The sequence below is a fragment of the Dermacentor albipictus genome, chromosome 1 (assembly GCF_038994185.2).
Source record: "Dermacentor albipictus isolate Rhodes 1998 colony chromosome 1, USDA_Dalb.pri_finalv2, whole genome shotgun sequence".
Classification (NCBI taxonomy): Eukaryota; Metazoa; Arthropoda; class Arachnida; order Ixodida; family Ixodidae; genus Dermacentor; species Dermacentor albipictus.
Window position 1 is genome coordinate 220,698,017 of NC_091821.1, and position 15,915 is coordinate 220,713,931.

The following is a 15,915-nucleotide window of genomic DNA, read 5'->3' on the forward strand; positions in this document are numbered from 1 at the left end:
TATAGAGTCTAGTCAGATGCATAGCTGATTTGCTTACCAAGTGCGCCTTTAATAAAGGGAAAATCAAACATCCACCCGTTCGTAGCAGTTGCTACTATGGAAACCCATACGGGTTCCTCGAAAGAAGAGCCTAGACTCGCAGTTGAAGACAAATTCGTCCTGCTGGTTCGGGACTCGAAACCGGAGGACCACCGCTTTTCCGGGCCAGCCGCTCAACAATCTGAGCTAACCAGGCGGCTAGCAGATGGCAGGGCGAAGTCGAATTTGTCAGCAACTCGAAGCAAAGGCAAGAGTTTCACGTAATAGTTCTGCGGAAGCCCGCATGGTGGAGAGAAGTAATTCATAAAGGGAAAATCAGGCATTCATCCATTCGTCGCGATTGCTACAAAGGAAACTCATACGGGTTCCTTGAAAGAAAGGCCTCGAAAAGCCTTTGTAGCAATTGCTACGAACGGCTACATGTGTAATTTTTTATAATGGTATTTAGTAGATGTTGTCACCTTTAATTGGCGCCGGCTACACCTTTACACATAGAAATTAAAAAAGAATAAATGATAATAAAAATAACGAAATCGTAACACAAATTACAGTCACATAATTACACTAATGTCACACTAAATCTGAAAGCGAAACTTCGTGTAGTAAAAACAGGTTTTTTGCAGATGCCACTGAGGCAACACTCACTGAAAAACTGCCGTCTCCCTTTACTCGGAACGTTTCAACTTTTTCCTTTGCGGCCTAGACAATTTCTGATGCAGCATGACTTGCATTCACTTGCCAAAAATCGTGTCCTTCTTCTGATGGTTGGAACACCACCAGGATTCCTTCACTTCTTGTCTTTTTGTAGGTTCTTCATAACACTCAATGGCTTCGTAATCGTTTAGATCATAGTTTGAAGTGCTGTCTTCCTGCTGATTGGTTGCCTCACCAAGACGAGGTCTCTCACTCTCACCTTCGCTGGGTTCCACCATGGTCACCGGAGGCGGGCCGTCAGCGCCTTCATGTTCAAGGACTAGCCGTGCCGGCTTGCCGATGTCACGCACGTGGTGTGTGTTGACAGAATCGTGGACGCGCTCCTGCAGTGCACTCATGTACCTCAAAACACGCTGGCGGTCATAGGGCTCGTGCCGCCGTTCTCGGCTGCCGACTGCCGTAGCGGTTGGAGGCACTCCGAGGAAAAAGGCGAAGAAGGCTTCGTACCTGGCTTCTGAGCTCGCAGGTCGCTACACTTATTCTCCCTGAATTCCAGAGCAAAGAAGTCCGGACACAATGTAAACAAACTAGTTCAAACTGAAGTAAAGAGTGAGCAGAAAAGAACAGGGCCATCGTCTCGGAGAACTTCTTCTCGATGTCTGATTTTTCCTTTATTAATTACTTCTCTCCACCTTGCGGGTTTCCGCAGAACTGTTACGTGAAACTCTTGCCTTTGCTTCGCGTTGGTGAAAAATTCGGCTTCGCTCTGCCATCTGCTAGCCGCCTGGTTGTCAGAGTGGCTGCCCCGGAAAGGCGGTGGTCCCGGATTCGAGCCCCAGACAAAGAGGAATTTTTCTTCACTGTGAGGCTTTTCTTTCGAGGAACTCGTGTGGGTTTCCTTTGTAGCAATTGCTACGAACGGGTGGATGTCTGATTTTCCCTTTATTAATTACTTCTCTCTACCTTGCGTGTTTCCGTAGAACTATTACGTAAAACAAGTGCGTCTTTTACAGAAATAAAAAAATAAGGCATCTGTGAAACTTTTCGTGAAGTGTAACTTTCCTGTACAGCTTTCGGCTGACATGCCCAATTAGACTCTTCTCCAAAGATGACAAGAGCGAAAATTCTCAAATAAGCTCGTCGTTTTGACATTTCATCGAGATATCGTTTATCATACGAGTGGCCCTGAAGAACTGGGATGGAAGCGATGGTTAAATGAACGTAATATTGTTTAATTCGCAATAGATACATTTTTTCTTTCGCTCAATCTTTCCCCGAACATAGAAAAGTAAGACCGCCTCACCTTTTAATAAAAGCATTTTGTCTCATAACTGTGCTGGTTAACCCACTACAAGGACTTGTTTCGCATTCTAGTCACGAAAGCTGATTTCACGAAGTGGCAGCCTGCGCAAAGTGCTCGACGTGAACAAAGTATAATTTCAATGTTTTCAATGCTTCTCAAACCGATAATCTTTAAGCAAACAAATGCACGCGGGAAAGCGTCATGGATGGGCCGAAGCATTCTCTCGGCGCCACTCGATCATTCTGTTCGGAGCCGCGCCCTTAGCTCTTTCAAGTTAAACAGCTCACCGTTTCAACACCTGAACTTGATGAGGCAGGTGTGCACGTGTTTTGCATGCAAAAAGATGCCAAGCGGTTCCCCTGAAGGTTCTCTTGAAACACTCGGTGGTCCGAAATAGTTGCAACTACACGGATCTCTGAAGGCGAACAGCGCGTTACTTCTAAAGTACTTATTTGTGCATTCAGCAGAAACGCCAGCGACAAACATGACTCTACCCAAGGCTGTTCGAGCAATAGAAAGAGCCAAGCTGAATTTCCATATTTATAGCGAATGACCGAGAGGCTTCGGTCTGAAGTGGAGGGGCCAGAGCATGGAAAGGAGTAGATTTTAATGAAGAGAAAGGAGGCGAGGTCGACCTGGAGAGCTTGTCTCTAGCCTGCTACTCCTCACTGAGGCAAGGGGAAGTGGGAGATAGAGGGAAAGGTAGATGGCAGGTGATTACGATATGGAATACTTAACTACTATGTACATCTTGCCCAATACGCGGATGAGCAAAACCGTGAGCAATATGGGCAGGAAGACAGAGTCGGTTTCCGAGCAACGATTACGTGCAGCGTGTGGATTCAAACCTGATATGTGAATACACACCAAGTAGCTTTACCGTTAAATTCGTGGAACACTTTAATTTTCGGCATTGGGATGTTAAGCTGGTATGGCCTTTATGACCAACTCTATGACCAATTTTTAATGCCAATAAGCGCACCATGCGGACAATCTGTACCGAGTGAAGTGCCTTTAATGCCTGAAATTGCGCTCGACTATAGAACTAGATAAAAACTTTGCTAAGCCGATTGAATAATTCAAAAGCTATTCGTCCTGATGGTTCACTGAATGCCCATCGGAAGCTACAGAGTTCTTGCCACACGTCAAGGGAATGTCGTAGATTACTCCCGCCGAACATTTTGCATATGGATTTGCATGTATTCTTTCTTGACGCATGTCATGGGTCGCTGGTCAGCTTTAGAAAAGCGAGCGCAATTCGGCCAGTTTGTTCTGCCCTCCCGTAGGGAGCCGGCGTTGTGTGCCGATGGTGTTCTCTGCGCCCGGAACAACGGCGAAGTCGTCTGCTCGCATTTCAAAGAGCAACAGACGCAAACTACGAAAGTTCCGCGACCTGCAGCAAGAAGTAAGGATCAAAAAGCTCGGGAAGTGATTGAAGCTTTCTTTATCGGAAAGAAAGGAAGCATGTGCGTCAGCGACCCGTCATTATCTTTATATATTGCTGAAAAGAAATATTTAACCAGTGCGCTTCCATATCAATCTTGATGTGATTGTGTCCTTGCGTCTAAGGCGGGTATATAAGTGTGTGGTGTGCCTCCGAATAAAAGCAGTTGTAAGTGGCGCTCTGTATCGTCTCCTTCCTTGTGTCGTGTGTGTTTTCGCGCCTAGTAGCCAAGATGAATTGTGACCAACTCGCCCAACAAGACGTCCTTTTAAAATATACAGGGTGTTGCAAATGTCATGCCACAATATTTAAGAGTATGCAAATGCAACATAGCTAGACAGAACCAAGGTAATGTTGGTTGCCGTCGCTTGGAGATATTCAGATTAATTATTGCATTCCGCCTAATTAAATAATTAGTCTTAAATAATTAAGCAACCTTTAGATGGTATAATTAGATTAAAAGTGTCGATGAGAAAATTTTAGAGCAGCAAGGAAAACTTCTGATACAGCTTTCTGTTGCTACATGAAGGTGTTTTGCCCAGCGTGAGAAAACCCCGCGAATGCAGGCAAAATTGCCGCGCGACTGGCCGCTCGAGGCGCTTTGCGTGTATTCGCGGGCTTCTTTCACGCTCGGAAAAACTCTTGTGTAGCACGTATTGAGCAACAGAAAGCTGTATCGGGAGTTTTTCATGTTGTTCTACAGTTTTCTCATTTACACTTTTAATGTAATTATACTATTTGAGAAGCTGATTAATTAATTAAGGCTAATTATGTATTTATGCGTAATGCAAATGAATATACTGAATATCTCCACGCGACGGCAACCAACATTACCTTGGTTCTGTCCAGCTACGTTGCATTTGCACACGTTTAAATATTGTGGCATGACAGCTGGGACACGCTGTATATAGGACAAACGGATCGCTACGTGAATGATCACGCAGGGGAACATTGCCCTCGATGTTAAGGACAAGGATGGTGCGCATTTTTAACGCGTACACATGTCTCTGCACGTAGATGCAAAACGCCTTTTTGGGGAGATATAGATATTAGGAAACAGCAAAAATGTAGTAGCGCGTTCATTAATTAGGCGCAGAGGATAAAAGTTCGTTAGCGATACTTCGGTGTCACCGTACCTATACATAAATGAACCTTGTCCCTATATTAAACTTTTGTTGAGTTCATATAAAGTTAAACTAAACTCTCTTGACATGATGTAATAGGACACGTGGGCACAAAGAAGAAAGAAAAAGCTATTTTTAATTTCAGTTCTGTTTGATTGTAGTCAATCTGATATCAAAATATCTCGTACCAAATAGACACAACAAACTTTTATTTGACAGTGTTTAATATTATTTCATTTGAGCTGATATTGCGAACGTTCTACCTTCTGAAAACCAATAGAGGCTACAGAGGTTATTTCATTTAGAAAAAATAATGTCTTCTGTTAACGCTGAAAGAAAGATTTTCTTTTTAATTTCACCAAAAGTATAGCCCATAGGGTAAAGTGAAATTCTTGTCGTAAATACTACGACCGAAATAAGTTTCGTTCGTTTCTTTACTGTCCTCATTTAACATTTGTGTGCTGCTACACTACTCACGTTAGCGTACACATACAGATCTGGTATACGTTTAATTTATGAAAATGTGAGGCTGCTCACCGAGCCCAGTAATACCAGTCAGAGCATGGCTATGTATTACTCGTAAAGCGGATACTTGAATGGTGTCGCGTAGTGGCGGCTGTTTTGTCGCTTTTGACTTGTTCTGTGTAGCGTGATTATCTATATTTGTATACGTATATGATCTGTTACAAACGCATAGCAGCATTTGACTCTTTTACACTCGTTGAAAACTGCTGTCAGGAAGGGAGTAAAAGTTACTGCCATAAGGAAGTGAACTACGTAAAATGACGGGAAAGGCTATAGTACAGTGAAGCTAGGGGAAAAATGACAATATTTATGTCACTAACATTGCCATAATTTTTCTGTTTATCTCAAACACACACACAAAAAAAAATAGCAGTACGGGAGTGACATGCAGTAGATCGGCCGTGCTCGCGGAACCACTATACGCGTAAACGATAATGATTGGATTGGTGACATGCTGTGCTTGGACGGAAATTTGCATATACGTTTGTTCTCACGATTTCAAGTTAACAGCTGTATTGTCAGCGCCTGTCCGATTTACGTGTCTTTTCGTTTGCGGTAATCAGTTTTGCTTTAAAGTCTAGTAACTTGCAGTTGGCGTATAGGGTGCCCCACGTACCCCCTCTGTCTTCCGGATCATGGCACAGTAGAAGAAACCCACACAGTGTAAAACTTTTGTACTTTGATGTGAGAAAAAGCGAGAGAGAGATAGAGATGGAGGCCGCCTCGCACTCATCGGTAGGTATGCCAGGTGGCCTGTATAGCAGCTCTCGGGAAATGTGCGTCCAGATAGCCAACCTACAGACGCAGTACACACATTCGTGACAAGCGCCGTGTGTACAGGCCGGCATGACGGTCGGCAGTTCCTGATTCTGAGCGCCTGCGCCGCGCTTCGCCCCGTGAGAACAAAAGGGCCCCGTCAGTTATCAGGGCTAAAGCGCACCAGCCCCGTATGGAAATTGAGCCGCTTTGTGCGCGCCGCCACCAGAGCTGCAACAACCGTTTGGCTGTCCCCGATGGAGGCGCGGTCGGTTTTATAGGAGTGCTCATTTCCGGACGCATTCGTACCATATTCCCCTTGTTGTGTGCCTCGCTCGAGGAGAAGGCGTGACCGTTCGCCGCTATATTTCGCAAAGGACTTTTATCTCCCACGTCGGACACTTTTGAAGGCCCCTTAAATTTAAGAACTACAAGCAGCGCGGGCATCTTGACATTGCACTCACGCGGTTCGCGCCTGTCGGCGCATGCGGCCCAGTGTTACGACGGTGGGAAACACGACTACAGCACGACACTGAATCACCGCGCGCCCGTGCGCATTATGTACGGCCGAGAACGCTGCGGTACAGCCTGACGTGTTGCGACTGCTGACGCGGAGCTGACGAGAACGCGGAGCGCTGAAACCAGCCGCGCGGGTGCGGCCCTTGCGTGCGTCTCATCAAGTCGTGCAACAGCCCCTTGCCGTTCTGTCCATTGCAGCTCCGACCTCCAGCCCTCCCTCTTTCCCTTAATCGCCACCTTCAGAATGCAGCCCGCACCGCTTCGCTTTCGAAATGGTGTGCTATTTGCTCAAAAGTTGCAAAATGGAAGAAAGAAAGAAAGAAAGAAAGAAAGAAAGAAAGAAAGAAAGAAAGAAAGAAAGAAAGAAAGAAAGAAAGAAAGAAAGAAAGAAAGAAAGAAAGAAAGAAAGAAATGGAAAGAGCGCGCTATAGCCTTTGCAGCATGGGTTACTCTCGTCAAATACAACACCCGTTTTTCACACTGAATGCCGCCCTACGAGATAGAGAAAGTTCCAGCCCATGAGAGGACGCTTGTATAATCGACCTGCCTACACGTCGCTCAAGGTGTCAGAGTTTCATTCATAATAAAAACGAGAGTATGCACGCAACGTCGGAACTGAGAGTATATAGCAGTCGTCGAAGGGTGGCCATAACAATCATGCTGGGAACGGTGCGAGGGTGGGCCTTCGATCTATGCACGTACTGCGCCAGAAACTGAACGGATCAAGGTCACCGATTGCGGGCGTAGACATTTGTGACAACGCTTTCATCGTTTGTACAGGCACCGCGATTTTTTTTTATCTTCACCTGCATTACGGGGCCTTGCTTCTCGTTCTGTTCCTTTGTGTAGCACTCATCGTGGCAATGGTCCGTTCTTTTACTGCGACAGCACAGTTAAGAGCCCGAGACTGGGTTCGTTGTGTTCGTAGAGTTTCTCAGAATTACCGAGAGGGAAAGATGGCGGTGGTGTACGCATGGGAAATGCTGGGAAGTTGCGGCTTCGGATTTTCATCGTTCTCGGAGGACCAGGACACCTTGAAGGCGTGGCTGGCGAACAGCGTTATGTTTACCACTATGGTTCAGTCTCACCTAAAACAGCGTGTAAAATTCTGGTTTTTTTTCTGTGTGTGTATCCTTGCGTAAGAATACTTTTCATTCAAACGTAAGTTAGGAAAAGGTACAGTTATATCAAACATGAACAGTACACTGGCGGGTGACTGAATGGCGGAAGAAAGGCGAGGATGTCTGCGATCACTGCTTCAGTTTAAATCGTTTGTTTCCGCTTTGAGTCAACGTTAATGATATATATTTATTACTCGGAAACAAAAAAACAAAAACATATTATTCTATGAAAGTTTTATTTTCAGAGCCATGGCTATGTTTTAGGCCAAGTCACGCTCAACAAAGGCCGAACCACTAATTTCCCTTCATTACCTTCTTTTATTTTCTTATCCCTTAACATCCCTTCATTTCCATGGAGGCACAGAACCCACAGCAAACTCGCATAGACAGTGGCACCAGATTTCGTTCTATATTGCAAGAAACCCCATGGCTGTGTCCCGTCGGTCCTTCCTCTGCGTTATACGCAATCGTTGTCAGGTGCGACAAATTCCGCAGTTCATTCCATCCTCCGCTTCATCACCACTAAATAACAAACAAAGCTTTGCTACCCACCCGCTACTGAGAATCAAATTGATGCCGCTACCTCAAAATTCAGCCGGGAGCCAGCCTAGTACGCCTAACCAATGAGCTATCGCACAAACTGTGTATTTGGCCTGAAGTTGCGCGACACGCAGACTCTGAGAGCGATGGCATCTGTGCATGTACATTTTGCAGGCCACAGCAACCAATACTGCAAATAGATGACGTTGTACCCACCGCGAATGTGTTCTTGAGAAAATGGCCGTGTCTGCCGAGAGGGCTTTCCAAATTAAAACTTGTTGACGGCTTCTACGCGGCTCTGCTATAACACGCGCACGCAGCGTATAGCTCTACAGTGCCTACGGCAGCCTTTCGCAGCTGCGGCGTTCGGCGCAGCATATATTCTCGGCGTTGTTCTTCGAAAGACGGCTTTTCACTGACCCTGAATGCCGTCAGTGAATGACTTGTCGTCGTCATGCCACCGTTGTAGTCGTTGTCATGTCATCGTATACATTTGCTGACGGTTAAATACAGAATAACAAAACATTAGCGGTTATCACGCTGCAGTCAGCCAACTTCTCATTACAGCGAGAAAATGTGAAATCCCAGAAATCAACAGTGCCGTGCAAATCTCTGCTTCGCCTTTCCTTAATTGTCCATGTTGTACCTGAAATTTCGAGGTGTGCATCGAGTCTGAATTCTGAAACTTTGACGAGAATTTTCAACAAAGTCGTGAAACGCATGTCCCCTATAACTAATTGCAAACAACCTTCCATTAAGGTCTTGTAAAAGGGACACTAATTAAGAGAACCACTAATTCAGCTTAGACTAAATTATTATTATTTGTGAGCTCTATTTTTATTTATTTTGCAGGCACTAGTAACGGGCTGATTATTAGACGCGGAAATGAATTTTTAAAATCCCGCGCTGTAACCTCAGCGCCGGCATGTCAGTGAGACGTCAATGGTTTAAAATATTTTTATCGTATTTGAACAGTGGTGGCTCAGTAAAAGTCCTCGAGACTTATTAAACTTAGTCTTTAACTCTTTCAGAATAGAGTGTAGTCCACCTTTACCGATGGGAAACCACCTAGGACCCAAGCGACGGCGTCGAAATCCATGACGTCACAGCGAGATGGTGCGGGAACTTCAAGGCGGCGTCGCCACCCGTCTTTCCTTTTTTCCCTCTTTCGGGTTTGCCAATTATCTTATCTCGCAAGATTGGCTTTCTTTATTCTTCTTCTATTTCTGTGATGGAGGAGGGTAACTTACTAATACAGCGCCTCTTAATTTTCTCTTTCGTGTCCCTTTAGGTATCCGCAGCGATGATTTCTGTCATTGTTTAATTTTCGCGGCACTGAAACAAGCGAGCTTTAATTTGATATACTTAGTGCACTTATGCGACGCTACCTTCTCTATTCACTGGCACGATGCAAACTGTGAAACGGTGACGGAATAAGTGCGACATAGGCGTATATCTCAAGAAGCTGCCTCTAATATGTCCCGAACCCTAAGATATTCTTCACTCCTCCTGATATCCTCCAATTTCCGTTGGAAAATACTTCTATAATACAACTTCGTAGCGGTAAAGATAAACTAATGAGACAAACTAGTACCCCTTGCGTTTATGTGTAATCCTTTGTGCTGACATCAAATACACAAATATGCGCAACACCGTGCTTTTTTACTGTTTAGCGGAGCCTTGGCTTCCACTGACTTTTCTTCAGGTTCAAGCTGGCTTCGCTGAATTATGGATTTCCCCTCTGAAACCGCGCGCACTGAGGCGGAGAAGCATTTTCCGCTGAGGGCAAACTTTATTGCGTACCGGCCTGATGGCGCTCAACGGCGTAGCCACGGGGTGGCACACCGGGCAGACGCCTCTCCAGAAGTTTCTAGATAACTAGTACGCGGCCTTCACAGCATCCCTCCTCACCCCCCCCCCCTTCTCCCTTTCTTTCGATCCCGGTCAAGTGGGTGCAGCCTCTCCCAGAAAAAAAAAAAATTTAAAGCCACTGAGGGCGCTGACACTATTTCAGTGGAAGGCATGCATGTCATTGTTCATTCATTGCTTTCTAGCATCATTTCATTTCATTGTTTTCCAATTTTAAGCACGCATGGAAGCCACACTAATGAATAAATACAAGAAGATACGGGGGTGATCAAGTTATCTGAAGCGCGAGGAGCCAAAAGCAAGTACGATCGAAAGCAAATGGGAGAGAAAGCGATAAGGAGGCGACTTTTCAGGCATTCCTGTATTGCTGCGGCGTGGGTTTACCTGATTGCTGAATAACGTGGTGTCTTGCATGAAAATGCGAATGTCACAGAGGAACACGAAATAATCAGGTTACCTTGAAAGAGAAACTAAGTTATTCCCAGAGAAGTTAAAGTAGAATTGGAATGCAAGATAAACTGAATTTAGAGCTCTACATGACGGCTAAATAAGACACTTAAAAGGAATTCTTTTTTAAGCTCCTAAAGGAGCGTTTACTTTTTGATGCTACAACTGAGTGTTCTTAAGGACTTACTGCTAAAGGCAAATGTTTTACAATGTAGATGATATTTGCCACTGCTGTATGCAAGGGAAAATTCCTTCTCGCAACGAGCGACAGTAGTTAGCATATAGATCAAAGAAGCACTGGTGATTTTTTTTTTTACAACTGTCCGGAATAAATTAATACACAGAAGTAGACAAGATTAGACGTACCCTGTCAAAGTAAACTGGGACGTAGTTATCATGTATGCCTTATGGAAAAGGTGAAAGAATCTGACGGTGGAGTATACAGGGTGTCCCAGCTATCATGCACCAAGATTTAAAAATGTCCAAATGCAACGTCGCTGGACAGAACCAACGTAATGTTGTTTGCCGTCGCTTGAAGATACTCAGATAAACGATTTTTGCATTACGCCAGTTACATAATTAGTCTTAATTAATTAATCAATTTCTCAAATATTATAATCACATTAAAAGTGTCAATGAGAAAATTGTAGAGTAACATGAAAAACTCCCAATACAGCTTTCTGTTGCTCAATACGTGCTACACAAAAGTGTTTTTCCGAGCGTGAAAGAAGCCCGCAAATGCACGCAAAGTACCTCGAGCGGCCAGTCGCGCGGCAATTTTCCGTGTATTCGCGGGCTTCTTTCATGCTCGGAAAAACACCTTTGTGTAGAACGTATTGAGCAACAGAAAGCTGTATTGGGAGTTTTTCATGTTACTCTACAATTTTCTCATTGACACCTTTAATCTAATTATAATAATTGTGAAGTTGGTTAATTAAGAATAATTATATAATTAGGCAGAATGTAAAAATGTAATCTGAGTATCTCCAAACGACGGCAAACAACATTACCTTAGTTCTGTCCAGCTACGTGGCATTTGCATATATTTAAATCTTGGCGCATGATAATTGCGACACCCTGTATTTAGTAAACGAAAGCTCGAACAATGGTGGTGTAAATGTAGGGAAAACGCAGGATTAAAAGAACGTCGATTCTTTAAGCCGATAAAGTAACTAGAGATTCGATGGTATTTAGGTACGATCCACGAATCTTAAGGACCAAGAATAGACGCAGGGGAAATGTTAAAAAAATTACGATCAAGCTACAGGTGGAACATGCAACTGTACTGCGTCCCAAAGGGGATGCTCATGAAACCCATTGATTCCTCCTGCTTCATGTCCACGCCAGGCACTTGTAGCGCTCACGCGGACGTCATACACCTCATCGCTTCTCTTGTAGCTGCCAGTTTACTAGACGTTCATTATAAGTTCCAAGAACGATACGACATATTTTGACGTGACTACGTTTTGCAACAGGCTACAGGAGTGTTGCGGCGTATAGCTCGCGTTATGCACACTTTATGCGATACTACACTCTCAAATCTTCCTTAGATTTTTTTGGGACTCCCTTTCCTTAAGTCTTCCAAGAAGGTGCATTACCGTCACTCGTGGTAAACCACCTCGTCTTTCCGTGGGCCTTTTGTCTTACAGTATAGACCACGGAGTAAAATAGGAGTGACGACTCGCCTAAAGGCAGTACAATTTATAATGTCCTGCCGATCCAAGCTCTGTGAAACAACGTTTAAATGGCGTCGAAAGTCGTCACTAAACTTAACAGTACAGTCGCGCTGCGCGGTGCTGGCGAGCTCTCGGTGCAGCATTTGGTTTACCGTCGACTTTTTCCATTCGCGGATAACGAGCTGGCACACTTCGGCGACACGCGTTTCACGCATTTGCCGCCGGGCTGCGAGATGTCGGCACGATCCGACTGTTCGTTCTCGCGCGCAAGTCGTTTGTTCTTAATGCTTTGTCCGTAAGGCGGCGCGCACATTTAACGCTTCCATAAAGCGGATGAAGGAAGGGAGAGATCATGTTTTAGAGGCACAGAGAAGAGATGAGGTTAGCGGTGGAAGAGAGCAATGTAGAAAGCTGGGCGCCGCGCATGTCGCAAGGAGATTAGTTGGTCGCGACAAATTCATTGCGAGACATGCAAGTCGGTGCTCCTCCACTCCACCGGCGCACCTCCGTGGTCTAGAGGAAACGACAGCGATATTTAGCCTCCTGCGCGGTTCGTTTTCCTGCACGCGGTGTGCAACCCTTTGCGCCACAGGAGGCTACGCATGACGGCGCACGGATCATTCCAGTCGGGCGCGCAAATTTCGCTTCGACCAGCCGTTAGTAGGAATCGGTTGCAATGCAACTTCGCGTCTCGCTTAGCTAAAACTGCTAAACACGGGGGGAATTGGCGCAGTTCGCAATTTAAGGCAATCACAAGGTCAAGGAGCAGAATAGCCTCGAGTGTTTTCCTCGCACAATCGTCATCAGCGTGGGCATCGCAGCGTTTCTTTATTTTTTTCTTTAGGAAGCAACGGAAGTGTTTCGTTTTAGCAATTGCGTTCTGGTGTCGAGATCACGTACCTGAAAGGTACCATGTGTAATTAACATTTCATTATAGCTGACGTATAGCCTCAATTGTGCGTCGAATGTGTGCATACAGTGAGGAAGGAGAGAGTAGTTTTTATCTAACAGAAACTGTTGTCTACTATTACAACAGAAGGGCAAAGACTTAGACGATTGGCTTTTGCGGAATAACACGTTGAAAAAAATTTTTGTTTAATTAGCGTACACTCCTTAGACGTTCTCTATCGTTTCCTGCTGGTCAGCAAAGGAGAAATGGGCTCATTTCAACTTAGTTCAAGAACTTACTGCACTTGGTTTCACAATAAACAGCCCCCATTCGATATTGACATGTGTACTTTTTTATCTTGATCAGGTGACCACGTTTTACCGCCTAACAAATGTTATCGCACAGCGCAGGACGCGCCTGCATGTATCGGAAGTTTCTCGAATGTTATCGACGGTTCTATCCACTGTCTGTTGTCACCGAACATTGTGTAATCTGATTTCATGTATGCGCGACGCGAATGGTGTAGAACTTTCTGGAAGGCACGTGGGTACCAGCAATTACCCTGGAACCTTCGATGACTGATGTATAAAAGCCGACACACTTTACCCGCTGACCAGATTTCGACGATCGCCGACTGTGTTCGCCGCTATCGTTGTGCTTTAAGTGTAGCCTATTTTTGTTGGCACAGGTTAGTCCAATAAACGTTAGTTTCGTCATTCACAGTATTGCTACTGTGTTCTTTACATGACAATATTGTCGATGAGAGCATGAAAGATCTTGTTCAACACTCAAGAAGGGTACTAAGCTATATGAAAGGGAGAGAGCCATCGTAAGATCCAGCTGGCTATATTCTCTACTGTGGGAAGGGGTTAAAGGAAGTGCACAATGAGGAGAAAGGACAAACAGACTTGGTACCGCTTCAACGAGGATCCATGCTGCCATCTAGGCTTACAAAGCAAATTATCCCACAATCATACCGGCAACGGTGGAGATGAAATAGTCAATGGAATCGAACTCGCATAGAGATGTAACTGATGTTTATCTTCCAGGGTGCGCCAGCCCAACGACAAAAGCGAGGCATGAGCTGCTGCAAACCGCCTTCTTCGTGACAGAAGAACGCAGGATAACTAAATGCACGAAATAAATCAGCAAACGCGATCGATTCACACAATGTTAAGCATCCTTGCCTGTGCTTAATGCAGCGCAATGGAACTTGCGCATAAGAACTATGGAGTCTTTTCCTTTGCTAAAGAACTTGAGAAGCGCAGCGCGTTTTGCGCCGCGCTTGTTTGTCGACACGGAATCCTGCAGAATGCGGCTAGCGTAAAGGGTCCTCGCCCTCACAATGACGTTGGAATTTTTTGGTACATTCTCTACAAACAAACGAACAAACAAATTATTTTAATTAGAATCACCTTCTCTAGCTCGATGCGGTTAGTTGAAATAATTTTGTATGGATCTGGATTTGTGAAACCGCACGACGAAGCAACGCAGTCTCTCTGGGGCAAAGAAAAGTCAGCATAAGTTTGCTACAAAAGAGCATCGAAACTGCATGCCATGAAAGACTATCTTTCGCTACTTCGACACGTTCAATAAGACTTGCCTGCGCTGAAACTGCATGTCACCCTGCACAGTTCAAGAGGTAATTTTTTAAAAGTATGATGAAGATATTTGCCCGGCCATCCATCAAATTCAACAGAGCTTACTGCAGGATTCGTATTGGCTGTTGTGCAAGTGTTCACATTTTGCAGCTGCGCTTTGCACAATTACGAACTGCTGAAGGAAGACTTCACTGTAAGTGCCATCAGCAAGATTTAATAGCGGTAGGCACAGGAGTGCCAGTCACTGCATAATGCGTATGCAGTAATCACATTTCTGAACATTCGTATTTCCGGGCACTTCTTTTCCATCCTCAATTCTGGAACGTCTGATTAACTAAATCAATCACCGCTGCAGATAGCCGTAATGTCGGGCCGTACGGAAGAGCACAAGCTCGAGCAATAAGCGACATGCAGAGAAACTATTGTCGATCAGCTAAGTTGCGGAGTGATCCCCAGTCCCCGTCTGCGGTCAGAGGGACAGGACTCGGGATCGCGCCGGACAAATTGAGTAGATCTAGTCTAACTGCAGACCCAAAGAATCTTCAGTACGTACCTTCGCGTTCATGCTGGCTCGCCGGCGGAGAAGCTGCGAGATAATCCGGGACCGGCGCGGTGGATTTACGGGGGCGTGCGACGGTGGGATGCGGTACGACTCCCGGGATCGCGCAGAAGTGACGACTCGGCGCTTGGCGAAGCGCGTGCACACACACAAACACCGTTACTCCCTTTCCGGTCAACTTTTATATATACCCCGGTAGCAAGCGCGGTGCTCGCAATGTGCGGCCGCACTCGGTTCAGGGGCTGGAAGAGGGAAACCCCTCAGCCGCGAGTGGTGGAAATTACGAAAAAAAGTCGGCAAAAGAAAGGAAGACAGCTTCGGCGTCAGCCGTGACGTCACGCTTTTCTCGCTTTCTCCGCGCCGAACGCGGCGTCCAAGCGGCCGTCGTCCGCGCGGAAGAGTCGCGCGCGGCGAGAAGGGTGGATGTAGGTCGTCATCGCGGTAGCCGTGCTCTCCGACGCCGGGCCAGTGGCCGGCGAGAGAGGAGGGGAGGTGGTCGGAGAAAGCGCTTCCACGCCCTCGGAACTTTCTCCGCCGGCCACACCTGCGTAGGCGCCTTGTCGCTCCCCGGCGGCGGCCACCACCGACGGAATCGCGAGAGCGCTGCAGCACGCGGCGCATTGTATCGCCGATTTCCGTTGCTCCCCGCGCAGCGCGCCTGTGTGACCCCGCCAAGCTGCGTCGAGACTCTCGGGACTTGTCATTTCAATTTGCGCCGTTTCGAAGTGGGAGCACGCGGGCGCCAAACGAGCGTCTCTTTTTCCCCTGAGCGTCACGGCTGTCCTCCTGTTAGACAGATGCACATCCGCTGCGGGTGATGGATGGAGCGAGACCGGGTCGCGGATCAAA

At 46.0% G+C, this 15,915-nt stretch overlaps 1 protein-coding gene across 1 annotated transcript in view; it reads right to left on the reverse strand.

The window, feature by feature from the left end:
- The window catches only part of LOC135919907 (adult-specific rigid cuticular protein 15.7-like), a 30,289-nt gene extending 14,967 nt beyond the window's left edge, over positions 1-15,322 (reverse strand). Inside the window, exon 1 of the mRNA XM_065453914.1 lies at positions 15,061-15,322. Coding sequence (XP_065309986.1) covers positions 15,061-15,072 — 12 coding nt within the window. The 5' untranslated portion in view covers positions 15,073-15,322. The remainder of the gene's footprint in view (positions 1-15,060) is intronic.
- Between the last annotated feature and the right edge of the window lie 593 nt (positions 15,323-15,915).